Below are 23,261 nucleotides of genomic sequence, written 5' to 3'. Positions count from 1 at the left end.
GAGTATGTTCTGCATAGGTAGCCGTGCCTTAAGGTTCATAAATAGCAACACCCGAGAGGTCCCGGCCAGTAGTGATGTATGGAAGTGAGAGCTGGACCATAAAGAAGGCTGATCACCGAAGAATTGATGCTTTTGAATTATGGTGCTGGAGGAGACTCCTGAGAGTCCCATGGACTGCAAGAAGATCAAACCTCTCCATTCTGAAGGAAATCAGCCCTGAGTGCTCACTGGAAGGACAGATCCTGAAGCTGAGGCTCCAATACTTTGTTTTGTTTTTTTTAATAAATTTTTTATTGAGTTTTCACATTTTATAGACACAGACACACACACACAGACAAAGACAACACATATAAAATTTCATATCCTTACTTTCCTAACCCCAGTTCTTGACCTCCCCCCACCCCCCCTTCATACATCCTAATTCAATTAAATTAGCTCAACAAGTTCATATCTCTCATCCTTTACATATTATTATTATATATATATATTTTTAAAGAAATACTTAATTCTTATTACTAGGCCAAATTTTACTTATCCAGTTTTCTTATAAACATTAAATCCTTTTCTAAGGTCGACTCGAATTCCTTCCACAAATTTCCCTTTTATCTTAAAAATAGGTCATAATAATCAAACACAAAGGTCATAAACATATTTTTAAAAATTCTTTCCTCCCCCCCGCCCCGGTTTCTGTCCCTTCCCAATGTCCCCATGTCCACAAAAACAGTCTTTAGCCTGGATTCCTCACATCTGAGGCCTTTAAATCTCTGTCAGTCTCTCTCTGCCGATTTTGTTGGTAGCCCTCTTTGTTGATCCTCGGGTCTCGAAGGAGTTCTAGCTCAGTCTCATCAGATTTTCTTCCATCCAAAGTACTTGACACCAACTGCTGCGAAAGGTCAGCCAATCCATACGCAAAGAGGAAGCCCCAATCATATTTCTTATTTCTTTTAAATTCAAATATTCCAAGTGTTCCAGGGGCTTCCTCCCTCCTCTTTCGCATCTCTCGCAAGTTTGTAATCCAAAGGTCTTCTTCTTTGTGTTCTGACAATGTAGGCTTCTGGTTGGTACTCTCCATCTGTACTGGCCCTTGTTCCCTCTCCTCCTGTTCCAAAGTTATCTCTTCTAATTAAGCTGCAGTTTTTTTCCCGGTCAAGTCCATTGTGCATTCAGCAGAGTCACTTATTTTAGAGTTCAAGGTTATAAGTTGTTTACTCATAGCCGTAGTCTGCTCCTGCAACTTTCCCACAAGAAAAAACATTCTTTCTATCTCTGCCTGTAATTTTCCATCTGCAGCCATTGCAGTGTTTCAATGTTTCCCCTAGGGGGATTCTGGTTACTTAATAGTCTTTTCCCAACAGTCCGTTACTTTGTTATTTCACTGCTTTGTTCCCAACCACTTTAATTCAAATATAACAAATTTAGTCCAAAAAGGTGTTAAATAATAAGATTTTTAACTTTCACTGTCCGTTTGACAGCTCCTTTGACAGCTGTCAAACTCCTTGTTCCTTTTTCTCCAGCTCACATACAGGACACTCCCGGGTCTGGGGGGGTTTAAACAAAAGCTTCTAAAATTCCACTTTTACTCTCCAGCACAAATCTTCTTCTGTCAAATTCATGAAAATATTATCTTTTAAAAAACACCAAAAAGAAAAAACTCTCCACCTTAGTTCTCCGATCCTTGCTTTAAATCTTCTGTAAGCAGGGGGGTGCGGACTTCCCTTTAGCACATCCCCCAATCGTACCGAATTCAAGGGTAGAAATTTTAAAGTCCAAATTCCATTCTACTCACGGATTAATTAAAGTCCGAATTTCAGGGAAGAAAGTCAGCGGTCTCCGGCCATGGCTCGCGGCTTCGCTCCACTGCAGTAGCGGTCCACTCACAGCACCACGCCGCTCCCCGTACCCTCTCCGCAGCCTTTAAAAAGGCTCTTCGTGGGTCGGGGGGGCGCTTTAGGTGCCCGCCGAGTCACCAAGTCCGCAGGCTTCAGCGCCTGCGGTTTCTGAGGGTCCCCGCGGAGGCTCCAATACTTTGGCCACCTCATGAGAAGAGAAGACTCCCTGGAAAAGACCCTGATGTTGGGAAAGATGGAGGGCACAAGGAGAAGGGGACGCCAGAGGACGAGGTGGTTGGACAGTGTTCTTGAAGCTACCGGCATGAGTTTGACTAGACTGCAGGAGGCTGTGGAAGACAGAAGTGCCTGGCATGCTCTGGTCCATGGGGTCACGAACAGTTGGACATGACTAAATGACTAAACAACAACAGAGGTCCCGGGCCTTAAGGAAATTAGATTAGCCTCAACCAGAGCCAGGGCCTTTTCAACACTGGCTCTGGGCTAGTAGAACGCTCTGTCTCATGAGACCAGGGCCCTGCGGGATCGGATTTCTTTCCGCAGGGCCTGTAAGACAGAGTTGTTCCGCCTGGCCTTTCATTCTCTCCCCCTCTTTCTTTTTTCCTTTCTCCTCCTGTGAAGAGGCTGCATCTTAATGTTGTATTTAAATCTTGTTTTTTAAGTTGTACTTTAATCAACTTGTTTTTATTATTGGTTGTTAGCTGCCCTGAGCCCGGTCTTGGCTGGGGAGGGTGGGGTATAAATTATTATTATTATTATTATTATTATTATTATTTGCTGAAGCAACACAGGTGAATTCAGAAGAGCGCCATAGAAATTGTGCAGGCAGCACTATTCCAACCCAATGCTGTATCCAAAGTGGGGGAGGGGAGGAGAGTTGTGTGTGTTTTAAATTCAGCTTCCACAAATCTCTCCAGCGATGCCACTTGAGAACCACAGGGCTGCTGCTGTTCCATGATGTGGGCATCCAAGAACAATGCAAGAATACAAAAGGACTTTGGGGTGGGGGAGGCCTGTAGCTGCCTGGATTTCTAAAGCACAGCCAAAAGGCACATGACCAGGACAGAATCAGAAGGACACACAAAGGCTGCTGTTAATCACTGGAAAATGCTAATAATTGCAAGCTTAAAATGCGATTAAGTGATACAGTTGTGGATAACTTCATTCCCCACCCCAAATGGCACACACACTTTGTGTTATGTGCTGGAGCCCTGTTGGGGGAAGAGAGAGAGAGAGAGAGAGAGAGAGAGAGAGAGAGAGAGAGAGAGATATCTTGAGGCTGGTTGCAGCTGACTTGGCTATCCCTCATAAATCTTGCCCTCTCCCTTTTCTATGTGCCCAAATTCTTTGTGCAACTCCAAACAGCTTTCTAAAACAAAGCACACACTTTTTCGGGAACATTGCTCAGGACAAAATGAAAACGCTTTCTTTCTCCTGCCCACCGCTGCATTTGTTTTGCAGCAGATAAGAAATGAGAAAATGCTTCCCCGAGTTTGTCCTTAATGTAATGGAGGGAGAAGAACATAATAAAAGAACTTAAGGGCAGCTACAGTGGATCAGACCTAAGCGGTGCTATTTTTCTAGAAAAAGAGGTGCCAGGAACTCACCGTAAACACCTTCCTTGTTCTCTTACCATGGCAATGGAGCCCACCTGAGAGGTGCCAGAACTGAATCCCAGTGAGTTCCTGCTGAAAAGAAGCTGTGGACAGAAGGGCCAGGTGCCCCCAGTCAGCCCCCAGACTTGCCGATCAGAAGGTCGGCTGTTCAAATCCCCGCAATGGGGTGAGCTCCCATTGCTCAGTCCCTGTTCCTGCCAAGTTAGCAGTTCAAAAGCACGTCAAAGTGCAAGTAGATAAATAGGTACCGCTCCGGCGGGAAGGTAAACGGCGTTTCCGTGTGCTGCTCTGGTTCGCCAGAAACGGCTTAGTCATGCTGGCCACATGACCCGGAAGCTGTCTGCAGACAAACGCCAGCTCCTCAACCTATAGAGCGAGATGAGCACTGCAACCCCAGAGTCGTCCGTGACTGGACCTAATGGTCAGGGGTACCTTTACCTTTATGCCAATGTGGTATATTGGTGAAAGTCTTAAACTAGGATCTGGAAGAATGGGGTTCAGATCTTGACTCAATGACCTCTTCTTCCACTGCTCACCTCCCTGAAACTGGTCTTGAAAGAAGAATAGGGTGGCATGTGCTCATGGTTACAATGTAGGTATGGCCCCAACCCACCCGCACCATCCAAAATGTTGGCAATCTCTGGTTTGGGCTTCTAGGAGGCCCCTCATTGCAGTTCTTAATTTTCTTCTGCTTCCTTCACAGGGAAGAAGAACTCCATCCTGCTCCACAAAGTCCAGCACGATCTCAACTCGGGTGTCTTCAACTACCAGGAGAACGAGATCATCCAGCAAATCGTGCAGCATGACCGAGAGATGGCCCACTGTGCGCATAATGTCCAAGCCGCCGCCGCCGCATCAACCCCAACGCCGGTTATCTGGACGCCACTGATCCAGGCCCCTTTGCAAGCCGCAGCGGCCACCACGTCCGTAGCAATAGCTCTCACCCACCACCCTCGCCTCCCAACGGCCATTTTTCGCCCACCCGTCTCTGTTCTGGGTTCTCTGGGGCAGGCCCCGAACCAGACTCCGAGGCAGCTGAGGAGACTTCACTCCTTGGTGTCTTCGGCCGGGCCTTCCATCGTGGGCTCCCCTTCAAGCACGCAATCCCAGCAGCACACCCCGGGGGCAGACACCCTCTCATCGTCCTCCTTCCAGATCCAGCAGCTGGCTGGCTTCACGGCCTCGGCCGGCTTGGGCCAGTTCCACCGGGCTTCGGCCGGCTCTCCGTCAGCTGCCTCGACTCAGCAGCAGCCCTTGGGGAGCCCGTCCTCGGCAGGCCTGGGCCTGTTGCACCAGGGGCCTTCGGATTCCCCAGAAGGGGTGGCTCAGCAGCAGGCTCCTGACAGCAATCTCCTGAGTGGCTTTGGCCCCTTCCAGAAGGCCCCTGCTAGTTCGCCATCCACAGCCTTCCCCCAGCTATCCTCCAATTCCCCCGGCAGCCCCCTTGGCCGCACGCAAGCCGCTTGCAGCAAAAAGCCCGCCCAGCCAGGCCAGGCCCAGCAGCTCTCAGGAACTGGAGCCCTGGGAGGGACGAACCACTTTCCGTTGCCTCCCTCCTCAAGCCCACCACCCTCCAGCTTAAGCCAGCTGGCACAGGCCTCCGGAGGCTCCCCGTCAGCCTCGTGCCAAACCCAGCCAAGTGCATTAGGACCTTCTGCTTCTCCTGCTGCGACCGTAGCTCAGTTGCACCACGAAAGGTCACCCTTTGCCTCTATGTCTCCTTTGAAACAGCCCGCCGGTGCCCCTCCTCCGCTGTTCCCACCCTCAGGCCTTAGCCCTCCTAGTCAATGTGCTGCAGCCAGGACTTTGCAGTGTGCCCCTTCTGGGGCAAGGGGCTCCCACGGATCTCTGCTGATGCCTCAGACCTCCAGTCCACCTCTACAGGTCCTTCAGCCCAGGAGTACGCCACCGCCACCGCTTCCACCGGGACGGTTAAGCCAGGACCTCAAGTTCATCTCTGCTTCCCATCCATCTCTGCCCCACGAAACGGCTCAGACTTTAAGCCGAGGCTCTTCTCCCCACTCCTCTAGGGAATCTGTTTCTAGTTTCTCATCTTTCTCTGGAGGAGGGGGAGCAGGAGGAGGAGGAGGGACCAGGCCTCTAGGGAAGCCATACAGCTCTGTACCAGGGCGAGTGACTCTACCACGCCAGATGTCCTCAGGTTCACTGCCTCCGCCACCTGTATTTGAGGCCAGTTGCGCCATCCCCCCACCTCTGACTGCTGTCGTGACTGCTGTCGAAGGGAGGAAAGGGTCTATAGGGCTCACTGGGGAACGAGAGCCCATCCGATCGAAACTGCCCTCCAATTTGTGAGATGCTCTCCTCCTCTCCCCCTCACCTACATTTTCTGGCCACCATCCCTCTTGGCCACAGTTTGGAGGAGCCGGTTTTATTTCATTTGTGCTTTTTAGATCCCAATAGACTTTTACATGACTCCCATTTTCTTCCTTTGTTTTCTTCAAGCTAACTATGATTAGAGGTTAAAAAAAAAAAAGGGAGAACAACAGCAGCAAAAAAGATAACCAGGTATTCTTAGAGCTATAGATTTTGAGTCACTTTCTTTTATAGAGTATTTTACTACACGGAGCAAAAGATTGGGGGGTGGGGGAAGGAATGTAATCAATATGTGATAATAATAAGAACAACTCAGAGAGTAGATGTGCAGCTGATGTAAAGGATAAAGATAAGAAAATTGGCTCCCTTTGGAGAAACAGATATCTCATTGATATAAATCAGTGCCAGGAATCCCGGGGTCACCTCTTGAGTTGATAAGATCTGGAATCCCGTGTCCACCTGCCAAATTTCCAATTACATCTGAAGAGGTTACACGTGGGATCTCAGAAAGATATACAAGTAAGAAGAAACGAGAATTCACTCCCCTTGAGGGGGAATGAAATACGTTGAACCAAACTTTCACAAATTGCCAGAATCGAAATGGTTCATACCTCTAGACCCTCTTTCCACCAAATTTGTGGAGGGGTTTCTTAAACCTATTCCACCCCGTCCCCTGTTGTTTTTCTGCTGAAAACACACTCACTCAGTCTCTCTCTCTCTCTCTCTCTCTCTCACACACACACACACACACACACACACACACACACACACATCCACCTCTCTAGGGATGGAGGGGAAATTTGATTCAGTTTGCATTTAAAGGCAAAGCTATCAAATTCACATTTTCTGAAATAGTATGCTAACCAAAACAGCTATTATTCAAAATTCACATTTACCTGAATTTTGCAATGCAGTTCTCTAACTTAACTGAATAACAATTGTAATTGTATATTAGTCAAAATTGTGCATTAAAATGAATATTTTTGTGAAAATGGCATAAAAAATGCATTATGTTAGGGAAGATTGCTTGCAGAAATGTGCATTAGTCAAAACAGCAGGCCAAAATGCATCTATTGGGGGAAATGCTGATGAATTTTCATGAGGACCTAAAAACAAATTACACATTGCTGCAAAATGGAGAACTGAACTTAAGCTTGGGGAAAAGAAGAGAAGGTGACAGAACCGAAATTGACAGATTCCCTTCCATCCCTACAACACATCGCCCTCTGCACTGAACCCTACTGGGGGGAAACTACAAGTGCTTGTATTCTTTCCCCTGCACAGCTTTCAATGGAATAGTGAATGGCACATAGAGAAGGGGCTGCGAAAGGGAATAACCCCTCACCCTCCAGATGCTATTGAACTACAGCTCACAGCATCCCTGGCCTTTGTCTGTGCTGCTGGAGGATGATGGGAATTGGAGTCCAACAGTATCTGGGAGGGTCACAGGTTTCCCTTGTCCAACCTAACCTGTGCTCATCCTTCACTTCAGATTCCAGCCTCAGGACCATGACATTGTGTTTGGGTTTTAAACACTCACCCCAGAAAACAGCAAGCAAACTTCAAATAGTTCCACCTAGTGGTCAACTCACCACTAAGACTTTGAAGGGGAGGGGAGGAGCAAGCAAATTCAGAAATCAACACTGGGACATGGCAAAACTTGGGATTCAGAGGTCTGCAAAACATTTGATGTCAGTACTCAGTTTCTGCTGCGTTTTGTGGAAGGGCATTAGCAAGACTTTGTTCCTAATGCATTTGTTGCTTTCAGAAGCTCTGGGGTTTTTTTCTAAGCTCCTTCTAGGCCAAACATGATACTTTCAATGTTCTTCCATTGTATCCATCATTGCATGGTTGGCCAGTGGGGCTCTTTAGGCCTGTTATGCCCTGCTGAAATTTTAGCAGCAACAGACAACCTCGGCAAAGAGTGCAAAATGATGAGAGCGTTTGCTTGCCCACTGAACAAGGGACCTCCCATTTTACCGTTCATTTCGAATGTGATGTGCCAACTACAGAGGTGCGCCCAACCCTCTTGCATCGGACTGGCTGGCACATCCATGGGCATTGCAGTGCTCTTAGCATGGCAACAGGGCTGTGATGAGCTGCCTGCTGTTGTGTGGAAGCCAAGGGCTTGCGGGGGGCACGGGGGGAGCATCTAGTAAGAAAATGTATTTGACAGTCCCATCACACTCGGTCCATCACACCACCAAGGAATCACAGCTGGCGTCTCACACACACACACACAGAGTTTGAGGGTGTCCTGCCATCAATACCTATTTTTATGACGACACGCTCAGCAATTGCACCAGCCCTGCCATATATGTGTTTCTGCCCCTGTTTTGAAAGGGTTGCAGAAACCAGACTTTACTATGTACAATGATAATGAGCAATAAAACTCCCACAAGGCTGGGAGGATTCTGTGTGCTCCTTTAGGTAGATTTTTGAGCATCCCTGATCAACAGAGATCTCCATGGCCCAAGACAAGTCCTTAATGGATAAACCAAGCTGGTGGGCAGATATCCCATGCTGCAACCTCATCGCTCCTGTACCAATCCATTTCATCTTCCCATCTTCCCTACCTTCCTTCCAACATGTGTCTGTGCGTACCTGGAGGGGGAAATGGCCTCTCCATCTCTTGCACTTTGTTTTCCACCGAGTCGTCCTGCTCCTCTTTGTTACCCAGGTTTTCCAAGATTCTTTCTGCTGTTCCACGGATCCAGAGCAAAGAGTTAGGAGACAGCCAGGCTATCGGTAGCGGTGCCAAAACTCACCAGAACAATAGTATTGTGGAATCTTCCTGCTCCCCTGGGCTTTCCCCAGTTCGCTTGATTTTATACCAAAATTTTGTTTTTGCAAAAAAAGAAAACCACAAAAAAACCTCTTGATATGTGCCTGTCATCTCCGAATGTTTGCCCCCCAAATATAGCCAGCTGCTCCTGCTTTTAAGTGCTTTGCTGGGTTGGAACTAAGGTGTAATTCAAGCTTCGGTCTTCCTTACAGATTCAAGGGAACTCGGTGGGGGGGAGGGGAGGGGGATATTTTCTACTAAAACAGATAATACAGCTATATAGATGTGTGTGTGTACAGATGTGTGTATGCTGCAAACACATATGCATCCATATGCATACAAACCTGCGCATACATATATATATATATTCTAGTTTTAAAATATATGCCAATACTGACCTTCCTTGAAGGGGCCATAGGCAGCTAAAGTTAGTTGTTGCGATTAAGTGCAGGTTAAAAGCAATGCAGCAAATTCAACATGTCTAAACTTAGGCCTGTGGAATGTAGCAGGTTGGAGCGTCAGGAGTCAGACCAGGAAGACCTGGGTTCCAATCCCGCCCCCCCTTAACATCAAAGCTCACTGGCTAATTTTAGGCCAGCCAATTTGTTTCCGTCTAACCTACCTCACAGGGTTGTTGTGAGGACAAAAGGAGGGAGGCACGCCTGCTTCCCCGAGACATCTGGAGCTAAGCAAGGTGCGTGTAAAAAGGCAACAATACAATTGGCCCCATTGCTTCCATGGCACACACCATCCTTTTCAAAATGCTTAAGCAGGAGTAGCCCATGTGCTGCCCTGCAGATGTTGTTGCACTCCAAGTGTGGTGTGGTGGTTAAGAGCGGTAGATTCGTAATCTGGGGAACCGGGTTCGCATCTCCGCTCCTCCACCTGCAGCTGCTGGGTGACCTTGGGCTAGTCACACTTCTCTGAAGTCTCTCAGCCCCACTCACCTCACAGAGTGTTTGTTGTGGGGGAGGAAGGGAAAGGAGAATGTTAGCTGCTTTGAGACTCCTTCGGGTAGTGATAAAGCGGGATATCAAATCCAAACTACTACTACTACTACTACTACTATTCTTCTTCTTCTTCTTCTTCTTCTTCTTCTTCTTCTTCTTCTTCTTCTTCTTCTTCTTCTTCGTCTCCTCAACCCCAGCTAGCCTGGCCAATGGAGCCGCAGACCAGCAACATCTGCAGACCACCGTGTTGCCTACATGGTGTAGAGGAGTATTGTGCCCCATCTCATTCCCCCAAAGGAACAAACAAAGGCACCTGCAACCAAAATGGAGAGATCAGCTTTGAAGATTTCTCTCTCCCCCGGCCCCCACTGGTAATCAAGATATTTTGATAGAACTCAACAGTTTCTTTCCAAGGGATGAAGGTGAATAGTTTGCAGGTGGCCAGTACAGTGAGGAATTATGTGCTGCGCAATACCACATCTTTGAGCACATCCTGGAAACTGGGATGGTCACATCTGCATTCAGAGTACCCCCCCCCCTTGCCCCGTTCCTCCCTTCCCCAGGCACCTGCTTTCCCAACTGCCTCTCTTGGAATTGAGAAGAAGTCACCCATTGTAGACAGGTGCTTTGGCTTGGTTTGACGATAAACGATGTTCAGGTTTCTGAATTCTGCTGCAGCAGGTACCAAATCACTAACCACAGCTGAAGACCCCCATTAGGTTTGACCCAGTAGCTAAAAAGTTCAGGGGGTTGTGTTTTTGGGGGGGTAGGGAAGTGCTGTAGGGTTGGGGTTTGAAATATAAAAACAGACATAATAAAACAAAATCTTAGTAAAATATGTCTATTTCTGTATCTGCTTTCTTTGGCCAGGTTTCCAGTCTCTGAAGGACAGTATCAAGATGCGGTGGAGGCCAGGGCATTAGGGCAAATGGGGCACAATTTTTTCCCTTCTCCACCTTCATTTTTCACTAGCACTCTCACAGGAGAGAGGGAGAGGCCCATCTCTGCCCTCACCAATACTCTTGATATAATCCCACCTTCCTCACTTTCCTAAGTGCCCTTTACACATTGCAACATGGTGTTGTTGCAACATGTTAAACAGCACAGTGTCTCGGGCTCCTCCAAACAACCTGTTTATTGAGAATTCATCCTGCTTTGCTTGCACAAAGCATATCTGGAACATAGATTGTATCTGCTCCTTATTGCATGTTCATGCTGGTTTGTTTGTATGACAATGTATGTATTGTATCACTTCCCCCCCCCCGCCCCTGTTTCTTCCCATTCACTGTGTACATCATTCATTCACTGCAGCAAGCAAATCAGGATGAGTCATTGTGATAGAACCTCCCCACAAACCAATCAGAACGAATGCTCAGTAAAGACCAGACTGAGCCTAACCTCTGCATAAGCTTTGTGCAAGCAGATCCGGATGAATGCCCAGTGAATAGGCCTCTTCCAGAGGAGCCTGTTATAAGGACAGTGACCATTTAGAACAGGGCTCAGCAATTTTTTTCAGCAGGGGGCCAGCCCACTGTCCCTCAGACCTTGTGGGGGGCTGGACTATATTTTGGGAAAAAAATATGAACGAATTCCTATGGCCCACAAATAACCCAGAGATGCATTTTAAATAAATGGGCACATTCTACTCATGTAAAAACACGCTGATTCCCAGACTGTCCATGGGCCGGATTGAGAAGGCGATTGGGCTGGATTCAGCCCCCGGGCCTTAGTTTGCCTACCCATGATTTAGAACAAGCAGCTGAATGAAGCAACAGCCGCGGGTGCTGTGATCCCTGTGCTTCCCTTTTATATAATTCAGCTTTACGAATAAGTGTGGCTGAGTGTGCCTCTTAAATTTCTGTACTCCTGGGTTCGCGCACAGGCATGTGGTATGCAAGCCATTTAAAATGCAGCAAAAGATTCGCAGGAAAGCAAAGTTTTTCATTTGGGCACTTCTCACGCATACTATCATTAATGAAGATTATATAGATGGCAAGAGAGATCCTGGCCTTCTCTTCTGGCACCATGAGTTGATATTTTAAATGTTTCCTTCTTCTTTGTGATAACACCTGAAATCTGTGCAAACATTTTTTCCTTTGGTATTATTGCTGTTATTGTTTCCATTTTTTTGCTATCCAAAAAAAAATCCTCAAAGTGGTTTAAGTGCAATAAAACCACATCAAATGATTCACATAACAAAATACATAAAAATATCCGTATGCCTAAACATAATAGAAAATTGGAGAGCACTGTTAAGATTCCAGACAACACAACATACACACAACCAACCAACCATCCAACCGTGCATCCAGCCACACTAAGCATCCATTTCACACAACCACTACAACCATTCGCTGCCTCAAGCATTAAAACCAGGAAGCAAGTGTAAATAAGCCACTTGCACTCAATAATATTGCAACTCAAGTGCAAGAAATAAGATGCGTGGTGTAAGTCAGGAGTCAGGGAGGCTTCTACAGCCTGGGGGGCTGCATACCCCCTCAGCAACCTGAAGACTGAAGTTGGGGTGGGCGGGGCCAGAGGCAAAAGGTGGGCGGAGCAATGAATGTACATTTTACCTTTGTTTCTACCTGCACAAACCTACCTACCTCTATCCTCCATCCAGGCAAGTGAGAGACATCACCAGAGTTGAAGGACACATTTTAGCCAGGCAGAGAAACACCCAAGGAGCAGGCAGCTGTGCAAGGTGTGTATGGCATGGGAAAAGTCTTAAGAGCATTTACAGTGGTACCTCGGGTTAAGAATTTAGTTCGTTCTGGGGGTCCGTTCTTAACCTGAAACTGTTCTTAACCTGAGGTACCACTTTAGCATCTTAAAAAGCAGAGACATCACCTTGCCAACAAAGGTCCATATAGTTAAAGCTATGGTTTTCCCAGTAGTGATGTATGGAAGTGAGAGCTAGACCATAAAGAAGGCTGATCGCCAAAGAATTGATGCTTTTGAATTATGGTGCTGGAGGAGACTCTTGAGAGTCCCATGGACTGCAAGAAGATCAAACCTCTCCATTCTGAAGGAAATCAGCCCTGAGTGCTCACTGTAAGGACAGATCCTGAAGCTGAGGCTCCAATACTTTGGCCACCTCATGAGAAGAGAAGACTCCCTGGAAAAGACCCTGATGTTGGGAAAGACTGAGGGCACAAGGAGAAGGGGACGACAGAGGACGAGATGGTTGGACAGTGTTCTCAAAGCTACCAGCATGAGTTTGACCAAACTGCGGGAGGCAGTGGAAGACAGGAGTGCCTGGCGTGCTCTGGTCCACGGGGTCACAGAGAGTCGGACACGACTAAACGACTAAACAACAACAACCACTTTAGCTAACGGGGCCTCCCGCTGCTGCTGCTGCGCCACCACTGCATGATTTCTTTTCTCATCCTGAAGCAAAGTTCTTAACCTGAGGTCCTATTTCTGGGTTAGCAGAGTCTGTAACCTGAAGTGTCTGTAACCTGAGGTACCACTGTATTTGCCCACCTCAACCTGGGACAGAGGTTCCCCATAGCAGTAAATGAAGCCTGGATTTTAGGAGTACATAAATGAGAAGGCCCTCCTCCTCTCTCAGGCACACACTCGCATACAAAGCCGGCAGGGATCCCCTCTCCCTCCCCCAGCATCAATGTTGCTTCGGAAGATCCCAGCCTTGCGGAGCCCCTTGTGCTCTCCAGCTCCATGGAAACACCAGGCAAGCAGAACACAGCGTTGAGCGGGAGGGCGGCTGCTGCAGGCTGGCCGCTGCTGCGCTCTGGGAAACCCTGAAGCAGGGAGGTGCCCTCTCCTTCACCCTCGCCCGCCTCCCTCCCTTCCTCCCTGCTGCGTCCTTTATGGGTGGGTAGATGGAAGAGGAAAGAGTTGCATTTAAAGCATCCAGGCTGGGCAAGGTAGGATTCCTCCCCTCCCCATGCACAGCCCTCTGGCATCTGCAGGAAATGAGGCAGGAACAAGGTGAAATGTGCTTTTCTCTCTCCTGAGCCCCCGTCAAGTGCATGCTGTGTAAGCAAGAGGGTACAAAAGGCAGTTGTGCCTGGGATTCATTTGGGGGACCCTGGAAAACCAGTTGGACAGCGTGGGCAGTACTGGGCTGATAGGCTATTTATGTACTTACTATTATCAAGGGACACGGGTGGTGCTGTGGTCTAAACCATAGAGCCTAGGGCTTGCCGATCAGAAGGTTGGCGGTTCGAATCCCTGTGATGGGGTGAGCTCCCGTTGCTCGGTCCCTGCTCCTGCCAACCTAGCAGTTCGAAAGCACGAAGTGCAAGTAGATAAATAGGTACCACTCCAGAGGGAAGGTAAACGGCATTTCCGTGCGCTGCTCTGGTTCGCCAGAAGCGGCTTAGTCATGCTGGCCACAGGACCTGGAAGCTGTCTGTGGACAAACGGTGGCTCCCTCGACTTATAGAGCGAGATGAACACTGCAACCCCAGAGTTGTCCGCGATTGGACCTAACAGTCAGGGGTACCTTTACCTTTACTATTACTATTATCACCACTCCTGATGATGTAATGGAGGGAGAACCCAGCAGCAGTCCTGGTTTGTGCAGTCAGGAACACGGGCACCTGCCTTACCAGAGTCAGACCCTTGGGCCCATCTAGCTCAGTGTGGTGGCTCTGCAAGGTTTCAGACAAGAGGCCCCCTCAGCCCAACCACAAGATGCTGAAGTTTGAACCCAGCTCTTTTGCATGCAAGCAGTGAGCTGTGGCCCTAGACACAGAACACACACACACGAAATGGCTGTACATGCTAGGGCTGTACACATCCGCCTTGTGGTTCTGATGTGGGGCTTCCAATCAGGTCAATTTGCCCCGGGCCAACCTGGGGGCCATCCACAGCACCTCGGATCCTGTCCCCAAATTAGGACATAAGAAGAGCCCTGTCTTCCACTGCCTCCCGCTGCTTGGTCAAACCCATGCTGGTAGCTTCGAGAACACTGTCCAACCATCTCGTCCTCTGTCATCCCCTTCTCCTTGTGCCCTCTATCTTTCCCAACATCAGGGTCTTTTCCAGGGAGTCTTCTCTTCTCATGAGGTGGCCAAAGTATTGGAGCCTCAAGGGAGCACCCAAAAGACTGATGCCTCTGATGAGTGCTGAGGAGCAATCCTTTTGGGTGGGGGCATCAGGCAGGAAGGAGAGCCAGGAATAGTCAGGCTCCCGCTACCTTCTCTTGGGAAGATGGGTTTTCCTCTCTGATGGCTGCCCCACGACAGCTCCAGATAGCTCTGGGTTGTCCAACCCAACCTGTCCGTCAGTCTCAGCCCACATCAACTCACACCTCAATCCCTCTGAATAGGCCTGATTTGTCTTTTTCCAATTCGAATCCATGCCCAGTCCTCATATTTATACAGCCCCATCCATAGCATGGCACTTTACAAAGAGTGAGGCAGTTCACAATCTAGAAAAAGATGTGAGGAAGAAACACAGAGGTAGCAGATGCAGGGAAATACATGATTAATGCAAAAGCATAGATTCTGACCTAGCTGCAACATGGTAATGTTTTGCAGAGGGGAGAAAATGCCCCCCACCCCCAATGCTATTCTGCATGGGGGGCAGATGTCTATTCTCAGTAGGTACAATTTGCTGCCCTGGCGGCAACCACCCTCCCCTTTGCTACTTGAATAGTTCAATCATAAGACAGACCAATCTGGCAAATGATTTCTTTCGCAAATTCCTGTTATGACCGCAAGAGGGCACTGCCTTTCCAAGCAAAATCTATCTAGAAGCTGATTTCCAGAGGGGGAGTCCAAGTGACTGCTTTCTGCTGTGTTTTCAAGCATCTTTATGATGTGGCCTTGAACTGGCTGGGATACGTCTAAGTGACAAAGTGGACCAGAGATTCCACTTCCTGTCCTCCATTTCTTCTCTCTCTCTCCACTCCAGCCGCTTCCTGGCATCAAGGGCCATTATCCTTAATAGTGATTGAGATTATTTTTTCGCTAAGTACAAGGGAAATGGGATCCCAGGATGACTTAAAAATACCAGTTGCCGTGACAACGCAGCAGTGGATGATAAGGAGACCTCATTTGTGGCTTAATGGCTGGGAGGGAATAGCTAATTAAACACCAGCCTGACAAGAAAATTAGCAGGTGAGCAAAAGCCTTGTCCAACCTGTCTCTCCGTCTTCATTGAGGTGATCATTATGGTCTGGTGGTATTATTTTATTCTTCCCCTCTGCAGTTCGACCGCTGTGTACGGCCACCGGGAAATGAAGCAATAGGGATTCTGCAGTGGCAGAAAAGGCGGTAGCACTTTAGGTTGCAAGTGGGGCAATTTTTTAAAGAAAGGAATCCTGTTGTCGTGGACTGGTGTAGTCGCAGAGTGGTGGTGGGGGGAACCAGCTGGGGAACCCCCAGGAGAAGAAGGTTCAGAACCTGGGAAGTGGTGGTAGGATGACAATAAATGGTCAGAGGGAAGAGAGGGGAAAGACTGGGGAAAGATGTTGGAAGCTAAAGGGGTAACAGGGCTTCAGGGGGTTGGGAGAGCCTGTAGCAGAGAGAAGTTCAGAAACAGAAGTGGGGGAGGACAAAGGCCAAGAGGCAGAGAGGAGTCTGGCTGGTGAAGAGGCAAGGTGTCTCTCCCTCGTGCTGCAACAAGCTTCCCTCTCCTCAGGTCTCCCAGAACCAGGAGAGGCATGAAGAGGGCAGAGAAGTTAGCTTCATGCAGGCGCAGTCTCAGATTACTTGGGGAAAACCCTGGAGAGGAGGGGACTAGGGCAGCTGTGGGAAGGTGGGGCCTTCAGTCTCATCAACTGCTTCATGGGGGCAAGACCTGCTGGAGATGAGCTGCTGCGCTCATTAGGCCTCCTGTGCAGATCCTGTTTTTTGCTAACTTCAACTTGCTTGGTGTAATTTACTGCTGTCACCTGTGTTTCAAAAACAAGAAAGGAACCACACAGCACAGATAAAGGTTCCAGTCCAGGGATGGGAAATCTTTTTCATCCCGAGGGCTGGATGCCTTTAGGGGCACAGGCATTGGTGGTGGGACAATGAGGGGTGGTCAGAGGGAGAAGAGGGAGCAGTCTGCAGGGAAGAAGTGTCGGAATCTGAAGAGGTAACAAGAGTTTAGTGAGCAGGAAGAGGCTGTGGCAGAGGGCAGTCCAGAAACAGAGGCAGAAGCAGAGGGGAGTCAAGAGGCAAAGTGGAGGCAGGCTGCTGAAGAAGCCAGATAATGTCTCCCCATCCTGCTGTGAGCAACTTCCCTCCATCCTTGGTTTCCCAGAACCCAGAGGTATGAAGAGGGCAGAGCAAAGAGAGACAAGTATGACTGGCTATCTTTGTAGCTACTCTATTTTAAAATTGAATTTTGTAGCTTCTTCCAGCTTTTTAGTTGAATGTTATTGCTAAATTTTTTGAATTATTGTGAGCCACCTTGTACTCTTGGTTACAAAGAGGCCAGATATAAACACTTTAAATAAATAGACATATAAATTAACTCCCATTTTCCAGCATACAAAGCCCTTTCTAACAATTGTTTCAAACAATTCAGTGAAACAGTGCTGAGCTCTGTGTCTAACAGCTGTGTCCCAGAGTGTGGTCTAAAGGCACCTGAGGCCACCATATTGCTGAAGCTAAGCAGGTTTGTGTCTGGGTCAATGCATGGATGGGTTCCCTCCTGAGAATGGAATGTATACCACCTTGTGGTTCCATGATGGAAGAATGGATATGTGACTAACACCAGTGTCTTCATTTCTGGACCAGAATTCCAACAGGTTGTGTTCCTACCTACCACCTCTTAAAATAATTATAAATAGTTCAATTACATTGTAATTTAAAGAAATTATTCTCAAACACCGCACCCTTGTTCCAGAACGTAACTGGGGCTTCAGTGTTCTGAAATGCTCATCGAGGGACACTGCTAAAATGCAAGGGCAAAAGTTTTTTTAAAAAACAAACAAAACTCTAGACAAAGGCAGAACTCGATTAGATTAAAAAAGTGTATTGGATATCCAATACCAAATAATAAACATGACAGTATTAAAAATTTATAGAGTATACAGCAAATACTACAGGGAAAAAAATGTACAGAAAGGAAGAAGTTTACAGCAGTCCTCAGAACTCTCCTACATCAGAACTGTAAAACAATATACAGAGGTCTTCGCACCCCCTTCTCCATATTCAGCTGGAGGAAGCTGCCGCAGAGCAGCTTAGCTATGACACTACAAGATACACAATGTTCCAAATTTAAAATCACAAGATATGTAAAAAACAGTGTTAAAATGTGAAAAAGTGCAATACATATTGTACACTGACTTGAATAAATGTTTCCTTTTTTGTTTTAACCTTAAAAAACCAACTTTGAACAGTTGTTTTATTATTAAAAATATCCCCCACCCCATTCCCAGATTCATGGCAATATTGACATTCATGGTGTTCGACGTAAAGTAGCAATATATTCACAAAAATCCACCAGTGGGGGAAATACTGAGTACACATGATGGAATTTCTTTGGGTATAGATATGAAAGAGAAATGTACACATCTGAGGAGAGGAATGCGTGCACTAACTGAATTCAGTGGACGCAATGAGGACCCTACGCAAAGGATTTCCTGTTCTTCACAAGAACTTTGCATGTACAAAGGAAAACAGCCACGTTGAACATTCCCTTTCGCAGGAATGGGAAGCCCCTTTTGATTATAGATGCCCACCCTGATTATACAGGGCTCCGGATCATACCAAATAGCCCAGATCCAGAGAAGTGCATTTCAACACCTGTGGGCCTTTTAATGTACTATTAAAAAATTCTCCTCTCCCTCACTGGAAGCTCTTTCTGATTTATGAGGCGTGTGTGTGTGTGTGTGTGTGTGTGTGTGGCACCTCTCCCCTTCCTTCTGCATACCAAAGTATTAAGGAAAATAAAAACCTCCACCACACATACAGAAAACAGATAATTGGATCCAGGCCAGTGTCTGAATCCTTCTCTCTCCCCAACCCAAACCTCATCTAATTTTACTCAATGCCTATTTTGCAGGTGTGCCAGTTTGCTCTTATGATGGACTTTTTGCTGACTGCCCCAACCCAAAATAAGCATCCTATTAACCTATGAGAATAAACTGGGGAGGAATCTACACCCACGTACTAGGACTGTAAATGTCTCTGGGGCATTAGGATGTTTACTGTTGGAAGACAGAACACTGAGCTAGGTGAACATGGCACTTAATTATCTCATTGTAAATTCAATACAGTATTTAAAAAATAAATGGCTTTTCTTATGCATATGTTATAGCTGCTAATCAGAATGAATTAATACATTTCTTCAGTGCTCATCATCAGAAACCACTAGTCAATTTTAGTCTGTCGGCATGCCTATTTTCCATAATTGCTTCCAAGAAATCTTCAAGATGAATCTGCTGATACAAAGCCAGAAGCAAATACGAGTCTGGAACTCTGTGAAGGGAAAGCAGCTTGAAGGAGTTGCTTCAGGGAAAGAGAGGGAAGGGCTGGGAAGGGTTAAGCATCCCTCCTTTGCCCTACCTCTTCATCCCTTTAAGTAATTCTCTCCTGATACTGGTTCTCAGTAGAGAGCAGTGGCTGGGTGTTTTCAAACTTGAGTTAGCCAGTAATAAAAACCATTCTAGCCTTATTCAAATGGCAATTTAAAGGATCCAGTGAAGTCTGCCTCAGATCAGAGCACTGCAAACTCCAAGGGTTATGGGCTATTTCCTCCAACAGCACTGCTAATACTGACCCTAAAATAACACTGCTTTACACAGAACAAATTTGCTAAAGAAAACTACCTATTATGACCTTTTGCTTCTTTTCCACCTTGCAACCCTTTTGAGTGTACACCTGAATTCCAAAAGCAGCGGGATTTTTTTTTTTTTTTACAAAATCAGTCTCTTTTATTATGTTAAGTCACCACCCAATAGAGAGGATGGTGGTATGTCAAACTGGGCAGCAAATAGTATAAAGGAAATAACATCTCCTTTTAGCTTCCCTTTTTTTTTTCAAGCAGCACCTGAGTCACAAACATTGTACGCCTAGGTTTTGTTTCCGTTTAGAATAAATAAGCCTGCAAAAGACGTTTTGCTAATTGTGGTTTAACACTGAAGGTATTTTTGAAGACCTATGGGACGGTGTACAACTACAGGGAAAAGTGCCCCCCCTCCAAATCTACTACTAACCTCTGTACATTAAAAGATCTGGAATAAAACTCAAGATGCAATGTAAATGTTAAAGAGGTTATCTTTCAAATAAAACATCAAAACAGAAATTTCTGCTGCCAAGACACACTGTGGTATCTGATGCTAAACAACCCTACATTTCTCAATAAAGCTTCCAGCCCCCATCCATTTAATAGCAAGACACACTTAATGAGTAGCTCACAAAGCAAATGATAGGTGGTTGTTGTTGTTTTTTAAAAATCTGTTTCACGACTTAAGAGCCTGTCCGCACAATAGGTTTTCTTGTTCACATGAGTAATGCCAAGTGTGTCCTGGTATGTGCTTACACAAGCAGAGGTAATGTGCAAACTGATAATCCACAGACACAGTCAGGGGCCATTCCTGTGATAACTGTAGCACTTTCCCCAATCACTGTGATGAGGGAATTGTTGCAATTACTATTCAGAATAACTCGCTTTGCACATTACATTTGCTCATCTGGGCATTCTCCAAGGGATGTTGGGGCTACTCATATGGATCAAGCTGTATTGTACAGTTAAACCTCTTTCCACTCAGTGGCTTCCTTCCCAGTGCCTACCTCCACCCCATATTGAAAAGGCAAACATAAAACAAACAAAAAGTTTCTCAGTGTTAGATTTCAATCCAAACAGGCAGCTAATCTCACAGTGATGAGAGAGAATCTAGTCAGGCTTTTAATAATTATAATATAAAAATAAAAAAGCTTACAAATAGCGATGCAGCATCCCCCCAAGGTCATGGATTAACTGCTGGAAGGTGATATAATTATACACACACTAAAAATAAAAAAATAAAACATAAAACAAACCGAACATTCCACACTGGCAATGAATTCCCGTACACAATAGAACAAGCAATCAAACATCTGTCTAGGCTGTGGGAAACAACACAAATTTCTTTTTCTTCAGGTTACACTTTTTTTTAATAAAAAAGATACAATAAAATAAAAACACACAAATAAAATTGTACATAAATGTGAATGTCCAACACTGAAAATGCAGGGAAGGTCACAGCACTGAAACAAAACCTGACTCAAATTCATGCTAAGTCCACTTCTTTGTCTGTATACTGGATTTCATCACATCGGCGCGTCTCCCTCAGCCATTTCTTGCAACATCTTAGCAGGAAGTGGAATCCAACTTTCCAACAGGTTCATTTCAGGTAATGAATAGAAAAGTCACTTGGTTAACCAGCATTGGCACTGATACTGCAGCTGGTTGAATATCCCTCTTGTGCTGTCCCCTAGTCTTTGTACATTTCCTTGTGCTCCAAGATTAAGTCCCAAGACCTGTGAAACAGGATTTGGAGTCCTTTCTTGGGGAAGGTGGTCATGCTGTTGTGATGGCATTAAGGTCCTTCATTAGTCCTTCCAGGTGGGCCATCTCTTTGGTCAGCTCATCTGGTTCATAATTCTGCAGGAGATTTAACAGGGTTACTCGGCAAGATGAGCTGCATTGTTTTGGGTGGGGGAAGAATATGGTGCGGATATGGAACATGACAGCAAAGTCACATCTATTAGATGGATTGCATTACTACAGAAATGGAAATGTCCCCATCCTATTTTTCATGCAAGGAGAAAGATGTGGGGAGATGCAGCACCAGAATTCAACATGCAGACAATCCCCAGACAAACAGTGAATTAATGAGAGAGAATGTGATTAGGGAGGCAGGTAGGGACACAGGGAAAGAGGAAAAAGAAAAAGAAATCATCAACTTTTTGCACCCAAGGCACTATCTATGAAGAAGTACTCTAGGTATGTTCCAGATGCCACCCAAATCTTGCTGAAAAATCTTGATGAGTTGGAGTTTCTCAGAGTGCATATTAAAGTGATAGACAACTTGCTAAACTCCAAGGGAATACACAAAAAGCTGAACTTGGAAGATATTGTATCCTTATTCTTCCACAGACTTTAAAATACTGGACCCATCTATGTAAAAATGTTGAGTCTGTCCTTGAGAAAATATTTATGCAAGAAAACAGAAGTAATGAAAAATGATCAACGAGCTTGCCTGTATGTTCCAAGTCTTTTACAACAAGAAACTTATCCTGGCTTTTCAAAATGAAAGATAGTTTCTTTAAGCTGAGCAATGAAGGGTTATCTCTAACAAGAGCCAATTGTCTAAGGGTAGACAAATATGATTCCCTGCTGATGTTGTTGGACTCCAATTCCCATTAGCCCCAGCCAGTATGGTCAATGGAGAGGGATGATGGGATCTGGAGTCTAATAAGGACATCATGTTGGCTAACCCTGGGCTACCCTGGGTTCCTAGACATTATGAGATTTATTTTTTTACTCCATCTATGCTTTAAATCAGGAGAAGCAAACACTTTGCCCTCCAGAAGTTGTTGGACTATATATCCCATCCCTGACCATTAGCTAGGCTAGGCAGGGCAGATGGGAACTGGACTACAACAACACTTGGAAGGTATCACATTAGCGTTTCCTTTCTTAGATGAACTCAAATTTCCAAATCTGGTATCGAATCTTTGGAATGAGACCCACTCATCACTAACAATCAAGTTGCCTTAAAAAGAGGAAGAAAAGCCAATAGTGTACATCAGTCTACTGCAAAGCATAAAATTTTAGAAAGGGCTGGTGCTCAGTTGGATGGCTTCCAGCTGCACTATTTCAAGTTGTAAAGAAATTATATGAAGAACAGGAGAATGTTCATATGGAAATACAAAGCTGCCTTATAAAAAGATAAAAACCACTGGTCTATCTATTCAAGCTTTGCTCACTCTGACTGGCAGGGGCCTTCTAACTTTTCAGTCAGAGAGCTCTTTCCCAGCTCTGCTACTTCAGATCTTTTTAACTGAACCTGGCGCCTTACACATTCAAAGTCCATGCATTATCATGGAGCTACAGCCCTACCACAATCATCACTCTTGAAGAGGAAAGGGTTTTCAGAGCAGAAATGCAGAGTTACTGATGGGCAGAGGCCTGGCGAACAGTAGCAATGTGAGCAGCTTACACATGTATTATTAGGTAACACACTATTATCAGGTTACTATTGTCTTTTACGAAGTTTAGTGATCTTTACAGAAGGCCTCACTCAAATGGCAAAGCAAAGCAAAAAAAGTTGGTGGGAGCTATTCCATGAAAGAGACTTCTGAAAAACTATTGTACCATAAGTGCCTTATACCATCTTTTAGTTCTCAAAATTTGAATTCTAATTTTACTCTCATTCACTACCAAGGTTTCATATGTGATGGACGTTAGGCTACCTTCTAAGCAGGCTACTTACACTTTCTGAGTCTTCGAGCATCCTTGTTGTTTCCTGGACTTCAGGGGCACTTGGTACCACGACTGGCATAGGAGGTCGAGTTCTCCCTAGGGTGCCAATTGATGCAGTCTTCACTGAATGAACTGGATGGCTAGAAGCTTAACACAAATATGACCAGGATTAGCCTTCTGCAATCAGGGTTGGAGTGAGAGATGAGTAAGACTCTTGTGAAGATCCATACTTTATATTGCTGACGTGTCCCTAAATTGTCTCCCAGTCTTCTGATGAGATACCATTGACCTTCTCCATTATGCAATACTGCTACCCTGGATTTTAAAGGGCATTACTTGACTGCAATTA

At 46.0% G+C, this 23,261-nt stretch overlaps 2 protein-coding genes and 1 long non-coding RNA gene across 11 annotated transcripts in view; 1 reads left to right on the top strand and 2 right to left on the bottom strand.

Moving 5' to 3' along the window:
- The window catches only part of HCN4 (hyperpolarization activated cyclic nucleotide gated potassium channel 4), a 136,293-nt gene extending 129,724 nt beyond the window's left edge, over positions 1-6,569 (top strand). For both annotated transcript variants that reach the window (XM_079953172.1, XM_079953171.1), the window contains one exon: positions 4,167-6,569. In XM_079953172.1, the coding sequence (XP_079809298.1) occupies positions 4,167-5,776 (1,610 nt within the window). In that variant the 3' untranslated portion in view covers positions 5,777-6,569. The remainder of the gene's footprint in view (positions 1-4,166) is intronic.
- LOC307203063 overlaps positions 1-23,261 on the bottom strand; it is a 188,764-nt gene that overhangs the window by 18,458 nt on the left and 147,045 nt on the right. The gene's annotated exons all lie outside the window — the stretch shown is intronic.
- The window catches only part of NEO1 (neogenin 1), a 104,942-nt gene continuing 99,134 nt past the window's right edge, over positions 17,454-23,261 (bottom strand). For 7 of the 8 annotated variants that reach the window (XM_079953160.1, XM_079953159.1, XM_079953157.1 and 4 more), the window contains 2 exons: positions 22,923-23,059; positions 17,454-21,088 (listed from right to left, as the gene is read on the bottom strand). In XM_079953160.1, the coding sequence (XP_079809286.1) occupies positions 21,005-21,088; positions 22,923-23,059 (221 nt within the window). In that variant the 3' untranslated portion in view covers positions 17,454-21,004. Of the gene's footprint in view, positions 21,234-22,922; positions 23,060-23,261 lie in introns of all 8 variants that reach the window. The other variant, XM_079953155.1, reaches the window with a different exon arrangement.

This window comes from Podarcis cretensis, assembly GCF_951804945.1.
Source record: "Podarcis cretensis genome assembly, chromosome: 14".
Lineage (NCBI taxonomy): Eukaryota > Metazoa > Chordata > Lepidosauria > Squamata > Lacertidae > Podarcis > Podarcis cretensis.
The sequence above is the reverse complement of the archived record's forward strand: the minus strand, read 5'-3'. Positions and strand labels throughout refer to the sequence as shown.